The sequence below is a fragment of the Crocodylus siamensis genome, chromosome 1 (assembly GCF_052110815.1).
Source record: "Crocodylus siamensis isolate JL-2025a chromosome 1, ASM5211081v1, whole genome shotgun sequence".
Classification (NCBI taxonomy): Eukaryota; Metazoa; Chordata; order Crocodylia; family Crocodylidae; genus Crocodylus; species Crocodylus siamensis.
In genome coordinates, this window is record NC_143395.1 from 345,787,427 (window position 1) to 345,805,583 (window position 18,157).

Consider the following 18,157-nt stretch of genomic DNA (forward strand, 5'->3'; position numbering starts at 1 on the left):
CTGGGCAGCCAAAGAAGGGAGTTGTATGTCCAAGGCAGAAGAAAATAAACCAAGGGGTACCTGACTCAGTGAAATGTATACTGATCAGTGAAATGGACACTGATCTGGAAGAAAGCAGTCCCTTGATTCTAACTTCAACCTTTGCTCTCAGTAGAGCAGAAACTTCTCCAACTATTCTTCATCCCTTTTATCCAACGGCAATTGAGTGGAAAGTACAGCAGCTTAATTTCAAAAGGAACACTGAAACAGCAATCACATAATGGCCAATCTGTGGTTTGGTTAGAGCACTGCAGGTATCAACCCTCCTGAGTGAGGGGTCAGTTGGGGCTAAAACATGGGCGACCGCCCTCTTGCCTCTCTGTTCATTTTTTCTAGGACTTCATAGATTTCATAGATTTCATAGACATTAGGGCTGGAAGGGACCTTGGGAGATCATCGAGTCCAGCCCCCTGCCCAAAGGGCAGGAAGTCAGCTGGGGTCATAGGATCCCAACAAGATAAGCATCCAATTTACTCTTGAAGGTGTTCAGTGTAGGTGCTTGAACCACCTCCACTGGCAGACTGTTCCACCTTGGGGGCTCGGACAGTAAAGAAATTCTTCCTTATGTCCAGCCTGAAACGGTCTTGCAGGAGTTTGTGACCGTTCGACCTTGTCATCCCTTGGGGCGCTCTGGTGAACAAACGTTCCCCCAGATCCTTGTGGTCACCCCTGATAAACTTATAGGTGGCCATCAGATCACCCCTGAGCCTGTGCTTTTCCAAGCTAAAGAGTCCCATGGCTCTCAGCCTGTCATCGTAAGATCTGTTTCCCTGACCTCTGATCATGCACGTGGCTCTCCTCTGGACTCTCTCAAGCTTCTCCACATCCTTTTTGAATTGTGGAGCCCAAAACTGGATGCAATACTCCAGCTGCAGCCTCACCAAGGCCGAGTACAAAGGGAGAATGGCGTCCCGGGATTTGCTCGAGAAGCATCTATGGATGCAAGCCAGTGTTTTGGTCACTTTACTAGCCGCAGCATCGTATTGGAGGCTCATGTTCATCTTATGGTCAATGATGACCCCCAAGTCTCTTTCTTCTGTAGTGGTATCCAATGTAGCACTGCCGAGCCTATAAGGATGCTGCAGGTTTTTCCTCCCAAGGTGGAGAACCTTGCATTTTTTGGTGTTAAACACCATCAGGTTCTCATCCACCCATTTGCTGAGCTTGTCCAGGTCAGCCTGGATCACCCGCCTATCTTCTGGCGTGGATGCTTTGCCCCAAAGTTTGGTGTCATCGGCGAACTTGGGCAGTCCACTCCTGACTCCAGTGTCCACATCATTAATGAAGATGTTGAACAGGATAGGTCCTAAGACAGAGCCTTGAGGGACCCCACTGGTCACAGGGCACCACAATGAGTGACTGCCATCAATTACAACCCTCTGGGTCCGACCACGGAGCCAGTTTCCCAGCCAGCGGATCATGGTGGAGCCAATGTCACAACTGGCCAGTTTGGCCAAGAGGTGATCGTGGGATACCAGATCAAAGGCTTTTTTGAAGTCAAGATATATGACATCAATCTCTTCTCCCTTGTCCAGGTGATAGGTCACCTGGTCATAGAAGGAAATGAGATTGGTCAGATACACATGCATGCAGCTGAGTAGCTGCCAAACTGTGCCAAAAATGCCACTTAAGGTAAGTGTCATTTTGGTGTATGAAGTATAATAGAACTCTACTTTACGTGTTTACCAATTTAATGCATACCAGTTTCTCTTATTCTCCTTCAGATCACGTTTGAAAACCCAAGTATTCTCAAATACCTATCATAAAGTCCTTGTCCACCTTGGATTTGGATGTAATATTGCTATTGCTCTTGTCTTTACAATGTAGTCTCACTGAAGTCAATCTCCTGATTTCATTAGGAGGTTGTTTCTTTCCTGTTTCCCTGACCCCCAGTCTTTTTTAACACTTCTTGTAACATGAATTTTCAGTTTTAGCACTACATAAATTATTGTTTATTATTATTAACAAATATTGTAACTCATTAGGTAATGAAGAGAGAATGAAAGCCTTTTTATTGTCATTATATGGCAGATGTAACAGCTGCCAAGTTCATTGATTAGATTTCACATGTGCACAAAACAAAAATCCATCAGGTCAATTTGCAAAACCATTTCTCTGTGATTGAAGATGTGTATTATATACATGGGTCATAAAGCAAATTGTTGGTTATTTAAAGGAATGAGAGCATAAATTAGATAAGCACAATTTTTGTTGAGCAATCAACTCTAGTTGCACGTTTCATTTCTACCTACAATAGGCCTGCTACCTTCCTAAAGAAAATGTATATATCCATATTTCTTATTCAGCAATGAATACTGAAAGTTCTTTGCAGCCAGTTCTTTATGAAGCCAAATGGGTTGAAATAAAAAATCATAGATTTCAAGAATAGAGGATGCTACTAGCTTGATTCTTTGGTCTCAGTATTTGCATAGACCATGGTGACTTTTTTGGGGGCACAAAGAAAACTCACCAGAAAATGTACTTTCAGCTAAACCAAAAATATTTCTCTATCAAGTTGAATTTGGCAAGTGGTTTCATTTGAAAAAAATATGATTAGATTCATCATTATCATGCCCTTTTACATGTGTGAGTGAGGACTGAGGGGATATGAAATTTGGAGCCAATGATAAAGGTACTCATGAGAAGGGATCCTTTGGTTTTCTCTAATTTAAAAAAAATAAATGTTCACATTTAAAAAAGTAACCCTAAATCCACATTTTCCATGATTAAAATGAAATGTCACTAATATATATATATATATATATATATATATATATATATATATATATACACACATATATATGCAGTCCAGGCTACAATATAATGGACTTAACTCCAGTAAAATAGATTTTTTAAGAATAAGCAGGGGTTAGGCTAGACTTGCAGTCCCACCCAGCATCATGAAACTATGAATATATCTAACTATTGGAGGCAGATAGCATAGCTGTTCAAAAAGAGACTGGATAAATTCATGGATAATAAACTATTAACAGCTATTACACAGAATGATTAAAGAAGGCAGGTCTTCTCTGGCATCTCTAAACCAAAATGGTGGATGCCTGGAAGAGTTTGCCAAGGGTTAGATCATTCTAGAAATATCTGGTTAAATGCTGCTACTATCATCCATTTCTTCTGCCTTTCACAGATTGACAGAAGTTTAGGGCTCAAAGGGACTTTGTGAGATCATCAGGTCCAACACCCCTACTCTGGACAGGAAAGACTGTTGGGGTCAAATAACCCCAGCAAGGTGGATGTCCAGTCTCCTTTTGAAGATGTCCAGGGTAGGTGCCTGCACCAGTCCATGCTGGGAGGGTATTCCAGAGTCTGGTCACAAAAACTTTGAAGAAGTTTTTCCTTATATGCAGTCTGAAACCTTCTTTAAGAGTTTATGACTGTTGCTCCTGGGTTTCCCCTGGGGCACTTTGGTGAATAGTTGTTTGCCTAGGCTCTGATGCTCTCCCCTGATATATTTGCAAGCTGCCACCCAATCGCCCCAAATTCTTCTCTTTTTTAGGCTGAACAGCCCCGTATCTGTCAGCCTTTCCTCATATGGCTTGCCCTTCAGGCCTCTGATCATACAAGTGGCTCTTCTCTAGACTTTCTCAAGCTTTTCCACATTCTTATTGATGTGTGATGCCCAGAACTACATGCACTACTCCAACTATGGCCTCACCAATGCTGAGTAGAGTAGGAAAATAAGTTCCTTAGTTTCCCTTGATATGCATTGGTTGATCCATGCTAAAGTACTCTTTTGTTCTGCTAACTATAGCATCACACTGGTGGCTCATATCCATTTTATGGTCAATTTTGACCCCCCAGCTCCCTTTCAGATGTGGTGCTAGCTAGCATAGCACCATTGAGCCTGTAAATTTGTTGAGGAATTTTTCTCCCCAGATGGAGCACTGTACATTTCTCAGTTTAAACAGCATCTAGTTCTGGTCCACCTAACTAATCTGTCTGGATCTGCCTGGATCGTCATCCTACCCTGATGCATGGTTGCACTTCCCCAGAGCTTAGTGTCATCAGTGAACTTTGCCAGTGTGCTTTTCACCCCCATATCCAGATCACTGATGAAGATGTTGGTCCAAGTACCAAACACTGGGGGACCCCACTGGCTACCATCCACCAGATTGACACAGATCTGGCTACTAGTACTCTCTGGGTCCAACCCTGCAGCCAGTTTCCTAGCCATCTGACGGGTGAATTGCTGAGCCCAAGTTTTACCTGGAGAGCCTCATGGGACACCAAGTCAAAGGTCTTCCTAAAGTCCAAGTAAATTACATCAACCTCATCTCCATGATGCAGGTGGTGAGTGACCTGGTCATAGAAAGAGATACGGTTAGTCAGATATGATCTGCCTACAACAAAACCATGCTGGCTATCATTCAGAATTTTGCCTTCTACTAACTTATCACATATGGGCTCCTTCAGAAATTTTTTGAGGATTTTTCCTATGATTGAGGTTAGGCTGATTGGCCTGTAGTTCTCTGGGTCCTCTCTCCTCCCCTTCTTGAAGATGGGCACAACACTGGCCCTGTTCCAGTCATCTGGGACCTCTCCTTAATGTCATTAATTCTCAAAGAGGTTTTCCAGTGGTCCTATGATGACTTCAGCTAGTTATTCAGCACTCTCAGATGGAGTTCATCTGGTCCTGCTGACTTATAGATATCCAGGCTCTCTAGCTGTTCTTTTACCAGCTCTACATTGACTGTTAGGGGGTCATGAGTTCATCACTACTGTGACTATTCTGTGTCATATTTGCATTTAGGTTATCACTTTTAGACTGGTGGAATACAGATCCAAAGTACTCATTCAGGAGTTCAGTTTTCGTGGTGTCAGTGATCAGATGTGCAGATGCATTAAGCAGTGGTCCCACATTTCCACTGGTTTTCCTCCTGTTACATATGTACCTATAGAAGGGCTTCTTACTCTCTTTGATTTCGGTTACTAACCTGAATTAGGTCACCACCTTTGCTTTTCTAATCTGCCCCGTGCAGGTGTAGAACAATCTTATGTAGTTCTCCTTGGGGCCTATTCCTAGCTTCCACCACTGATAAGTCTCCCTTTTCTTTTTCAGAAGATCTGTGACTTCCCTATTGAGCCAAGATGGCCTCTCAGCCCCTGTGCCAATTTTTTGCATACAGGTATGCACAACATCTGTGCACTGAGGTTTGTGTCCTTGAGGAATGACCACTCTTCATCCACACTCTTTCCCTGCACTACATAATCCCATAGGGCATTACTTACTAAAGCCCTTAGCTTGTTGAAGTCAGCTTTTTTAAAGTCAATAATTTGTACCTTACTGACAGATTTCCCAGTCCCATGATGGACAGTGAAAGTGATAATGTCATGGTCACTGTTGCCTAGGTTACCCTCTATCATCAGATCACTCATCAGGACATCCTCCTTGGCCAAAGCTAAATCTAGGAATGCATTTCCTCTGGTCAGCCCATTCACTTCCTGAGAAAGGTAGAGCTCATTGATACAAGTAAGAAATCTATGCAACCAGTCAGATTTGGCTGAGTGTTCTTCCCAGGAGATGTCTGGATAGTTAAAGTCACTCATGACTACCATATCCTTTGCTTCTGCAGCCTCTTGCAATTCTCTGGGTAATTCCAGATCTAGCTCCTCATCTTGATTCAAAGGGCTGTAATATATTTCTACAGTTAGGTCCCTATTGCCATGTCTCCCCTGTATCTTGACCCAGAGGGTCTCAAATCACCCTTCCTTATTGCCAATTTCAGCTTCCAAGGAGGTGTAGTCTCCATTGGAGACAGAATACTGTGCTAGGTGGACCATTAGCCCAACTTAGTATAGGACTTCTTATATTCTTACAGCATGTGCAGCTCTAAGACTTTAGCATTCAGGACTTTCACATTAAGCAGAGGAGCTAAGTTAATCCTTGCAGAGACTAGCCACATTTCTGAAGTGAACTATACTGCAATGAGAATTCAAAATAATGAGGCATTAAATCATTAGGGTATAATGTTGTTTAACCCAGCAATGAGTAAATAGGAAGTAATATAACTGAAAATGTTGATTTAATTACTATTCATTTACCTTTAGCTCTACAGTTAAAGCTGCACTTTCATTGACAGAGAATGTAAAGATGCTACAATCAACATGGACAAGTATTTGTTATTAATATTTCATATTCTTTCATATATTTTTGTGATTGTATAATCATGTTTCATCCCCATGTTTATGTTGCCTTACATGCATCTAAAATTCCACAAATTTACATTTGCTGATTCTACTTCAACCTTATGAAAATTCTTTACATTGACTTTAGTAGTAATAATACTTACTAATTTTGCCTCCAAGAGACTGAGAGAATAGTGCTGTATAATCCAGAATATTACTGCTCTGTTGGCAAATACTCTGCAAACCAATTTCCAATCAAGAAAGGTCTTGGAGTGGTATAGAAACTAGTTTGCCTGTGGACTTCAGTTAAACATTAATAAAATACTGTGTGCAATATAACTTGCTGAAGTGGAGAATAATGAGGATTAGAATAACAAGTATAAGGCTGAAAAGGAACTAATTAAAAGTGAAAGAAAAGGGGATGGTCCTGAAAGCAGAACCATCAGGATGGAGACCAGTTTTATTGACAGAGATACTTGAGGTTCAGTTTTAGGACTGATTATATTTAATATTTTCAGTAACAAACCTGACTTCTACCAAAAATGGCACAGACTAATGAACTTGCTGATGACATAGAGATGGCAGCCATTGTTAACACAGAATATTGGTGTATGAAACAGCTGGATGACATTGATTACTATAGTAACCAAAATGGGATGGAATTTAATCACACAAAGTGTAAGTTCATGCAAGTTATGGTATAATCTTCCTATTTGAAATTAACTTGGATCTGATCAGTTGGAACAGACAGAACCAGAGAAAAACCTGGTGTATTAGTTGATCACAGGATAAATATGAGTCACATATATAATGTGTTTGCAAAAAAGGCAAAAGTGGACTTAGAATGTATAAGGTAAATTATCTCCCATTGAAACAAGTATGTATTAATGTAATTGAATAAAGCACTGGTAAATCATTGTTTCAAATACAGTGTACAATTCTTGTCTCTATTTTTCAAGAAAAATGAGCCTGCTCTTCAACAAGCATAATCTGCTAAAGTGATACTGCTAAACTGCAAGTACTGTTTGTCTTACATGTTTAACCTGTTAGTGGGTGCATCTACATGAGATGCTTACTGTAAAACTGCGTAATTAGCTTCATAGTAAAGTCTCAGCATCTATATGTGTGACCTATTAGATCACAGGGGAATAAATAACTGTGCTGCAGGTTAGTACTTATAAAAGCAAGTATATCTTGCAGCAGTGTTATTTAGTGTACCGCAAAACACGTGTAGATGCTGATGGGGCTGGCTGGGGCATAAGGGTGCTTCATGAGGGTGCCAGCTAGCTCTATATTGGACCACCCTCATGTCCCAGCCAGCCCCTCCATAACACATTGAGCCAAGTCACAGCAGCACTGGGCTGGCAGGCTGACCATCTGGGCTTCCAGCTGAGGATGCTCTGACCTGGCTCAACAAGCTGCAGTCCCAAGAACTCATGTAAACAAGCTTCTCCACATCCTTTTTGAATTGTGGAGCCCAAAACTGGACACAGTACTCCAGCTGCGGCCTCACCAAGGCTGAGTACAAGGGGAGGATGACGTCTCAGGATGTGCTTTGAAAGCATCTATTGATGCAAGCCAGTGTTTTGGTTGCTTTACTAACTGCAGCATTGCATTGTAGGCTCATGTTCATCTTGTAGTTTTTATTGTTTACTTGTTTTATTTGTTTATTACTGGGGCTTGCTAAGAGATGTGGGGGGAGCAAAAGCCTTGTTTAAGAAGCCCGAAGTTGTAACCCACTACATTCTGGAACCATCCCCAAATTCATATACTATGAACTGTGGAGAGAATAAGAGGAATCAGTAATAGAAAAGGAATATGAACTAGGTGGTGACAAAATATACATATACTTATAAAATGCAAAAGAAAGAGAGGATTGAGTTTTTTTTTTAAGAGGTAAAAAGGAACCTGTGATTTAAGTAATTCCCTTTGGAGGTCTAGTAATTATTATCACAGAGTTATGATGCTAAAAGGCACTTACATTTTAAACTTGAGGCACTTATATTTTATACTGTCACTATAGAGGTTTATAGCATTTATCTAAACCAACTTTTTTCATTATTAACCTGTTAAATTTGGCCAAATTCCAGCCATAGGAAATACCAGCTGCACCCATCTGTCATAACAGAGTGCATGTCATAGTCAATGGGAGTGTGACTGAACCACAATTTGGCAAATGCAAAGAGATTCATCAATTTTTTTAGCCTGATGGGGCTACTGTGATCATCTACTCTGGCCTTCGGCCTCAGGGTCATAGAATTTCACCTAATAATTCCTACCTAGAGGCCATACCTCTTGTTAAGTAGAGCGCATCTTTCTAACATATATCCAGAAGTGATATGAGTATTCTGAGGGGCAAAATATCCATAAAACCCCTTAGTAAACTTTTCCAATGCTTAATTTCCCTCAGTTTTAAAAACATCCGTTTTGTTTTTAACTTGAAATTGTCAAGATACATAGCTTTGAACTACTGGCTTTTGTTCTTCCTTTGTCAGCTAGTCAAGAGCCCTCTACAATTAGAAATTCTCTCTCCATCCACTTATTAAGATGGTCTGTGTCACCAACCTACCACTCTGGATGGCACCATTATGAAACAAGTCAAGTTGCTTCTCATACACTGAAAGTCATATAGCCTCCTTTGTGTGGTGCTGCAGGTACATTACATGCAGCTATGTTCAGAAGGTATTCAGAAGTTGTGGAGGAGTGTGGAGTACTTCATCATAGTGCTATATGGCACAATAGTTAGCAAAAGAACCATGCCAGTAGTCCTTGGATACACATCCTGGGTAAAGCTGGAAGGGTAATAATAGAATACTGTTCTAAAAGGATACAAGAATAACAGAGTATGATGTGCAGGTGGAGGAATGGCACTATGTTAATAATAGCGTAGCTAATAACAACATTAAAGTCTTATCTGAAAGGAAAAAAACCATAGAATCCCTGTAGGTCAAATTCCATCCATTAATAAAAAGAATATAGTACTAGGATTATATTACCCACCATCTAATCAGGAAGGTGAAGGTAATTATGAAATGCTCAGGGAGCTTAAAGAAGCTGCTAAAAGTGGAGCAAGCAATAATAATGGGAAACGTCAAGTATTCTCATGTAGATTTTGTAAACACCTCATCAGGGCAAGACATGGAAATACAATTTCTGTATGTTCTAAAACAACTCACCTTGGAACCTGCTAGAGGAGAAACAATTTTAGACCTTAGCTTGAGTAACACATAGGAACTAGTTCAAGAGGTATCTGTTGAGGTGTAATAGCAACCATAACATGGTTACAGTCCACATTCTAGCAGGAGGAGGTAAGTCAAACAAGTCCATCATGCCAATTTACAACGTTAAGGAACGAAATTACACAAAAATGAGGACGTTAACTATAAAGAAGTTGAAAGGGACAATCAAAAAATATAAGCAAGCCTGCAGCCAACTTGGAAACTGTTTAAAAAGAGGCTCAGGAAAAGTGTATACCACAGATCAAAAAAGGTGTATACCACAAATCAATAAAACCCTTGCATGTTTTCATAGCAGAGCTAAGACAGCCATTCAGGGCAAAAAGGGACCCTCCAAAACATGGAAGATGTGATCAAATGAAGAAAATAGGAAAGCTCACAAACTGCGAGCAAGTCAAGTGAAAAAGCAAAATAAGATAGGCCAAAATAGAACTTGAGGAGCATCTAGAAAGAGATACTGAAATTCATAATAAAACATTTTATAATATAGCAGAAGCAGGAAACCATTTAGAGAATCAATGGGACCAAACTGTAAAAGGTTCAACTGACTAAGGTGTAAAAGTTGCGCACAGGGATGATAAGGCCATAGTAGAGAAGCTAAATGAATTATTTGCCTCAGTGTTTATCACAGCAGACATGGGAGATTCCCATGCCAGATCAATCTGATCTAGTAGGAGGGTCTGAAAAGTTGGAACACACTGAAGTGACAGAGAAAGTTTCAGAACAAATTGATAAACTAAATACTAATAAGTTAGCAGGACTGGCTGGCATTCACCAGAGAGTTCTGAAGAAACTCAGAGGTGAAATTGTAAAATGCTGGCAAAAGTATTTAACCTATCATTACAAAAGGCCTCTGTGCCAGAATACTGGCAGATTGCCAACATAACACAAACCTTCAAAAAAAGGCTCTGGATGTGATCTCAGGAACTACAGACCAGCAAGTTGCATTTCCATTTCAGGCAAGTTGGTGGGATCTATAATACAGAATAAAATCAGCAGTCACATGGACAAATATAGTCTTGCTGGGGAAGTGTCAACATGTTTTTTATAAAGGAAAACACTGCCTTAGCAATCTGCTTGACCTTTTTTAACAGTGTTAACAAGCATGTGGACAAGTGGGATATATATTTGGACTTTCAAAAACCATTTGGCAAGCTCTGTCCCCAAAGGCTTAAAAAAACCCTACATTGCCACAGTATTGGAAAGAAGGTTCTTTTGTGGACTGGTAAAAAGATAGGAGGCAAAGATAGGGTTAAATGGTCAGTTTTCAGGATAAAGGGAGGTCAAAGAGGGGATCTGCTAGGAATCTGTGCTGGACCTTATTTTGTTCAACATTTTCATTAATGACTTAAAAATGGGGATGCAAATGATGCTAAATTAATCTGGGCAGCTAAGTCCCAAACTGATGGAAAGGGGCAGCAGAAAGATCTTGCCAAGCTGAGTGAGTGGGCGAAAAATGGGCAAATGAACTTCAGTGTTGACAAGTGCAAGGTAATGCACGTGGAAAAAATACCCTCAACTATATGTTGCTAGGTTCTGAACAAGGTGTTACAACTCAGGAAAGAGACTTTGGAGTCATTGTAGATAATTCTCTAAAAACAGCCCAGTGTGCAGCAGCAACCAAAAGAGTCAATAAAATGTTGGGCATCATGAAGAATGAAATTAAAAACTGAATGCAGAACCTCAGCATGCCACTATACAAATCCATGGTGTATCCACACCTTGAATAGTGTGTGCAGTTCTGGGCTCCACACCTCAAAAAGATTGTAGTAGAATTAGGAAAGATACAGAGAAGGGCAACCAAAATGGTATCAGGGTGAAGCTCGTGTACTGGCCAGATGTACCTTCCCTTTGATGACAGCTTTAGGACTGGTAGGTATAGTATAGAATTGTTTGCATTATTCTTAACTGTTATCACTGTATCAATAAAATTCACCTATTATCAAATGGAGAGGTCATGGTAGGTCTGAGGGTTTGCATCCACCTGCAGCAAGTTATCTGGGTCATACATCCAGTGCCAACACAGTTTGCCTTTGTGCTAAACTGGAATCAACTACATGCTACCACCCCTGACATGCAGGCTTCTGGCCCATGAACTAGCATTTAGTGGTCTTTTCCCTTTACATTTTAATTCAAGCCTGGTCTACCATGTGCAGTTCTTTGAAGGTGCTAACATTTATTTTTGCAATGATTATACTGTTACTGGTCCTGCTTCTATCTGCTCATTTGTGTAAAAGAGATTTTTTTATTGAAGCTACCATTCCTTAACTTGCAAAAAAAATATTTAAAGGCAATATATAGAATATATAGGAAAAACTAGAACCAAAAGCTACGATAATATAAGCAAGACAAAAAAAAATCAGTGAAATGTGAAACATTCTCTTTATCAGATTTAACTGCCTTCATTCACAAATTGGAATAGTATTTGGTTTGTCACTTAGCTACCATTAGTTTCTCATCTCTCTGATGACTCTAAGAACAGCATAAAATCAAAATTCATGCTTTTTTCCTGCAGTCCAAAGAAAGTATTCATTGAGTAGTGTGCCATGAAAATGCAAGTAGTTTCAGCTTTCCAGTTTGAATCTTGTATGATTAAAAAGAATATGACAAACCCAAAAAAATATCTCATGGATTAGGGAAAAGTACAAAAATAGCTAGAACTACTATGACGATTCATATTTTTCCTGAAGGGCTGTTTTGTTTCCGGTTTCAGATAATATTATGTAGTCTAAATCTTGCATATTTTTTTACTCTTTCTTTTCTTCTCCTACTGACAGTGTCCAAAATAAATGCCACCTAAATAGATCTTGGAAAAAGTTTAAATTCATCCAGTTCTGTCATCCTTCCTACCACTGACTAATAACTCACTCAAATTAGTTTTGAAATCAAGTTATTTACATGCACAACAGCTCTATCTATGAATATCAACAGGGTATTCACAAATGAAATTGTTATTCAGTCTTCCAATTTACCTCAAACACTTGGATACAAATAAAGAAATATAATTAGGGGTATAAATGCAATCTAGATTTAGCAATCTTGGGTTTTATTTAGTATAAATGGGCTGGTTTCCTGGTCTCAAGACCTTAATACAACACCTTTCAGAACAGTTCAAAGTAAAGTTATGATGTGCAGAAATCAGATGACATTCTATTTTACAAAGTTCTATTTGTGTATCATTTTAAAACACAATGATCCACAACTTGAGCATCTAGTTTGATTAAGGAATTATAAGGAGCAGAGAGCATGTTGCTGAATTTCTTATACAAGTCTCTAGAGTGAAATAATTAAGGACTTTTTGCAAGTAGAAGTGCATCTATATTTAGATTTTTGCCAGGATGTGTATTGGTGGAGGGAAAGGGGGGAGGGGCAGGGAGCAGTTTTAGACTAACCCTGAGTCAGCCTAGAATTAAATACTAATACATCTCTGGAAATGGTAGCAAAATTCACAGACAACAAAGTTATTTAGGTTAGTTGAATCCAAGAAAGGACCATATTGAATTTTAGGGCCAGGTACAGAGATAACACTTTTAGTGACATAAGTGATTGGAAACCAGTCTATACCTATAACAGAACAGAAGTTTGGCACACATAAACTGGTTTAAAAATGGTGGAACCTGGTCTAAGATTTGCCACCCCCGAAGGGTGAATTTGTGTTTTGTTCACTGCCAATCTAAACTATGCCATGTACAGAAAACTGTATTACTTAGATGAATTCCACCTTAGGCTTTTCGAATGTTTGTACCTAGCTTAGAACTTTGTAACCGAGCTGGGGGAAAGGACATCACAATGTTCTGTGCTGATGAATGCAAAGTAATGGACACAGAGGGGGAAAATGAATAACTTAAATATCTCTCAGGGTTCTAAATTAATTGCACTGATTAAAATAATGTGATGCCATAGATGAAAACCTCTACTTAGTACAGAGCTGTGGTAAAAAGGCAAAGAAGTGTTAGGCTATGTGAGAAATACTAAATGAATATGAAAAATGTGATTATATCAGCTGAATTACCTCATTTATAATACTGTGAATACTAATATCCCATATGGATATTTTAGAATTTAAGGAAGCTCTGAGAAAATCAACAACAAAAGATAGGAAGAAAATAATATGAAATGATTAGAATGGTTTATCTGAGAAAGGAGGCAAAGAAAGGACATTATAAAGGTAAATAAAATAGTGCATAATCAAGAGAAGGAAAAATGTGAATTAATCTTCTCGCTTCATAAGACACCAGAAAGGAAGCCAGTCAATGAAATTTAAAAATAAATTTCAAACTGATTATTTTTTTTGCCCACACAATTCATAATTATGTTGTGGAACTCACTACCAGAGGCTTATATTAAGGTAAAGAATTTAGGGCAATCCAAAGAGGCATTTTGTGTATGTATTTGGATATCAGGGATCATGAACACACCAGCAGTGTTATAGTAAATGCTAAGAAACAGATTTTGGAAAGGCTAGGCATTATGTTTTAGGGCTTAGGGAAATCTATACTTTTTAGAGAACAGGATAATAACTTTATGGGGGAAGATTACTCTACATCTGCCTATTGTGAGGTGTTGTGCACCTTCCTCCGAAGCATCCAACTGGCCACTACTTAGGATACTGAATGAGATGGCCCACAAGCCTTTTTAATATAGCAATTCCAATTATTCTTATCTACAGTAAGACTCAGGGAAATTAGTGCTGTATCATATTGTCACATGCATTCAACCAGGATGAAGAGATGGTAGGAAAATGCCTTCGGACCAGAGGAAAATTGAGGAGCTAGAACAGAAAATTCTAGAGAGAAACCAAAGTTAGAGACAGTATCAGTGAAGAAACTCCTTATCAAGGATTCAGTCTACTATATAGCCTCACTAGGATGCAGCATAATAGAAAAATGGCACAGGGAAGTGGGTGAGATGACATGAGATGTGGAAAAAATGTCTAACATGAAACTGAATCAGGATCAAGAAATCAAAGTTTAAGGCCCAAAGGGACCATTTGTTGTGGTCTTTTGACTCTCACAGACGATTTAACTTTACCCAGTTACCTTTTCACTAAGGAGAATGTATGTCCGGCTAAGGCATATCCTCCAGAAAGGAATCCAGGTTTGAGCTAAAGACATGAAGGGCTGGAAAATTCACCACTTATCTGGGTATTTGTTCCTAAAATTAAACAGTCTCACGGTTAAAAAATCCTGCCATATTTCCTGGTCAAATTTGTTTGGCTTGAGCTCTCCATCTTTGATTTTTCTTATGCTTTTGTTGTCCATTAGGTTAAAGAGTATTAAGTATTGTCCCCCAGTTAAGGGGATCACAGTACACTGTGCTCAAGTCCTCTTTCAATCTTCCTTTTGAAAAGTTAAAATGAATACAGCTCTATCAAGGAATCTCCTTCAGACCTTCCATATTTTTTGTGGCTTTTTTGTCTGCTTCCTCATTTCTTTTCCCCAACTCCTAAGAAATGTGAACTGAAGATAGTTTTCCAGTAATGGCCTAACGAGTGCTATACAGGGAGCGTCTACACATGTAGTGGACTATAAGCAAGTACTTGTACTACAAGCAAGTACTTGTAGTACTCGCTTAAGCAAGTACTGTATGACTGTGCAGTAACCAGCACAGTCCCATCACCACACAGTTATTTTTAGCTGCTACTGCACTGTAGCAATAAGTTATGGCACAGTAGCTCATTGCTATGGTGATGTAGATTCTGGTGTAGATGCACCCACCAGGAGTTTTAACATGACCTTGTCTTGTTCTATTATTTATGTATCCAAGAACCTCACTGGACCCTTTATTCCATAACATATTGGGAGCTCTTAGTTACCCACTTGTCTCCTCTTTTTGGAAGCACTACTTCCCAGGATATTGTTTCCCCATTCTTAGGTACAAACTTTATTCCTTGTTTCAGGTTGTGTACCTTTTTGTCTGTGTTAAAATGTATTTTGTTTGATCTAGGAGCTTCCTAAGAGATCCAAATCGCTCTATATGGTCTCCTTGTTCTCATCATTATTACCAATCCAATAAACTTAGTATCACAAATTTTATCAGCAGTGAATTTATATATTCTTCCAAATCGTTGATAAAGATGTTTAATAGTATCAGGCTTAATTCCAGTTCTGTATAACTGCACTAGAAACAAAGCCATTTGAAGATCATTTCTTTTGGATGAATACTTTATTTGAGATATGACCAGCTGGCCAATTTTTAATGTAGTTACTGTGTGATTATTGACTTTTCAGAGAGCTATTTTTTTTATCAGAATGTCATGTCAAACATTTTACAACAGTCTAAGTATATTGCATCTATTCAGTGGTTCTGTTATCAGCTGTATTTTAATCCCCTCAAAAGAATGGAATCAGGTTTGTTTGAAAAGATGCATTCTCTATAATGCTATAGTAATGGGCATTAATTATATTCATATTCTTTAATTCTTTATTAACTGAAGCTTGAAACAGTTTTAAAATTGTCATTTCTGCATATGAATATATATATTTTTAGGTTTGTTATGAAAAAATATTAATTACAAATTACAGTGGCAGGAGGAAAACATTCTTGTCTTCTCTCCTTTTTTTTTTCCATTTTAGGCATAACAGTACTTGAAGGACCCATTTATGCAGTGGGGGGCCATGATGGTTGGAGCTATTTGAATACAGTTGAGAGGTGGGACCCACAAAGTCAACAATGGACATTTGTGGCAAGTATGTCAACTGCCAGAAGCACTGTTGGAGTGGCAGCATTAAATGGCAAGTGAGTAGGGTAATCTTATATTGTTAACCCCTCCTATATTTTTCAATTAGATTAATAATATGGTTGTAAAATCATATACCGTAATATAGCATGTTATTTACGGTGAATATACAGTCTTTTCTGTATGTTATACTGATAATAGATAACAAATCAAAATATATTCTTTCCATTGTACTTTAAGCAGTAAGTTCAGTATTGATGTTTAAGGACCTGAGTACACAGAGTTGAGATCCCCATGTGTACAAGACAATTTCATGAGATTTGTGAGGATACTTTCAAAGTGTTGTTCTGGATATGATGTCAGTCTCCTCATTTCATCTATAGGTTTCCCTTGCTTTATGTGTGTTCTGTATGTGCATATTCAGTCTTATGCAATGGCCCTTTTTATACAAAAAAATCATTATATGCTAGGTAAATTCATTCTTATGTGATCGGGTGGTGGAAGCACACAGTCAGCTGCTTTGTGCAGTGAATTGTGGGAGTGACGCACACCAAAACATAGTCTTCTGTGCAGATCTGTGCTTCTTGCTCGATGTCTGTGACACGTGTTTCTGTAGTTGCCATCCCCATTACAGTAACGTCCACACCACCCTGTGCTTGTGTGTACTGTCTACTGTTGGTGAGCACCAAAATTGTCTTGTAAAAGTGGTAGAAATGGGTCAGGGGGTCAGTACAGGTGAGGTCTTGGAACGTATCCCTGTTTATTACATTGCAAAATGTGTTCCCGTTTTGTAAATTTGAGTTATGTGCCATTTTTCAGGAACTCATGTAAAGCATAAAGCAAGGGAAACCTATATACTGTAGGTGTCATTTCTCTTCTGCAGACTGTAATTACCCAACTCCTAGAGTTCCCTCTCTGGGCCCCTCTACATGTGCAGGTAAAGGTGCAATGAAATCTGCCATGCCATACGTGCATGAAAGGAGATATGATTGTAGGATTGTGCATTAAATCCCATTGCATCTTATTGCCAATGCAGGGGGAGACTGATCTTCCAGCTATGGTGGTACTCCACTGGCATCTCCCAGCCCGGGGGTGTGTGGGGTTGTCCTGCAGCTGCAGACACTGGGTCCTGGCAGCACCCCATAGTACTGTGACCCAGACTCCACAGCTGCTGGGGATGAGACTCCCCTCAGCTGCAGGGCTCCCAGTTCCAGATGTGCATGGTGCACCCCGGTAGCTGGGAGCTCCCAGCCACAGAGACAGACCCTGTTACACGTGGGAATTAAAGCTGGATGTCACCAGATATAAAATTACTACGCATTTTCAAGGTCTAACTTTACAGCTTGTTGGACCTTTTTATAGCTTGAAAAATACTTTGCACATGTAACTGTTCTCAGTTAATTGAACAATTAACCAGTTAATTATATAGTAACTATAACATGCAGAGAGGACCTCTGACAATGGGACTTGCTGTTTAGGTATTCTGAATGTTACTGTAATAAAAAATTAAAGCATCTGGCCTTTGTTGTCTGAAGGCAGCATTTCCAGAAGATGAAATAAATGGAAACCTGCCTCTGGCCAGTCAGAGCTAAACTAAACATGTGATTCATGGGCAAAATTAAATTTTCTCATTCTGAGTATCTCTTCCTTTTGAATTTTTGTGTCATTATTGATTATACAACTATATGGTAATTAAGAGCTGAGTGAATGCTATTATATGTTATTTATGGTTAGTTGCTAATAATTCACTTGTTTACAAAGTTTCAGACCTTTAGCCACAAAGCAAAAAACATTCTTTGAATTACCAATAGTAGGATATTAAATACACACCATAGTGAATAATGGAAAAATATTCTTAGCTGGAGAACAATTTATCCAACCAATTTAGTAAATACTTAAATATCTGACAGACCAAGGAAAAAGGCAGGGTTTTTTCTACTTCATGTTTTAGTAATAAACAAGCAAGAACACTATTAAAAAGACCTTTTTGACATGTTTAAAACAAATTTATACACTTCATTGTGTGTATTTGAGGCATTTTGGTAGCCATATTTCATTA

The 18,157-nt window shown here is 39.0% G+C and overlaps 1 protein-coding gene across 2 annotated transcripts in view; it reads left to right on the top strand.

Moving 5' to 3' along the window:
• The window catches only part of KLHL1 (kelch like family member 1), a 489,325-nt gene that overhangs the window by 401,651 nt on the left and 69,517 nt on the right, over window positions 1–18,157 (top strand). For both annotated transcript variants that reach the window (XM_090024576.1, XM_090024581.1), the window contains one exon: window positions 15,995–16,157. In XM_090024576.1, the coding sequence (XP_089880702.1) occupies window positions 15,995–16,157 (163 nt within the window). The remainder of the gene's footprint in view (window positions 1–15,994; window positions 16,158–18,157) is intronic.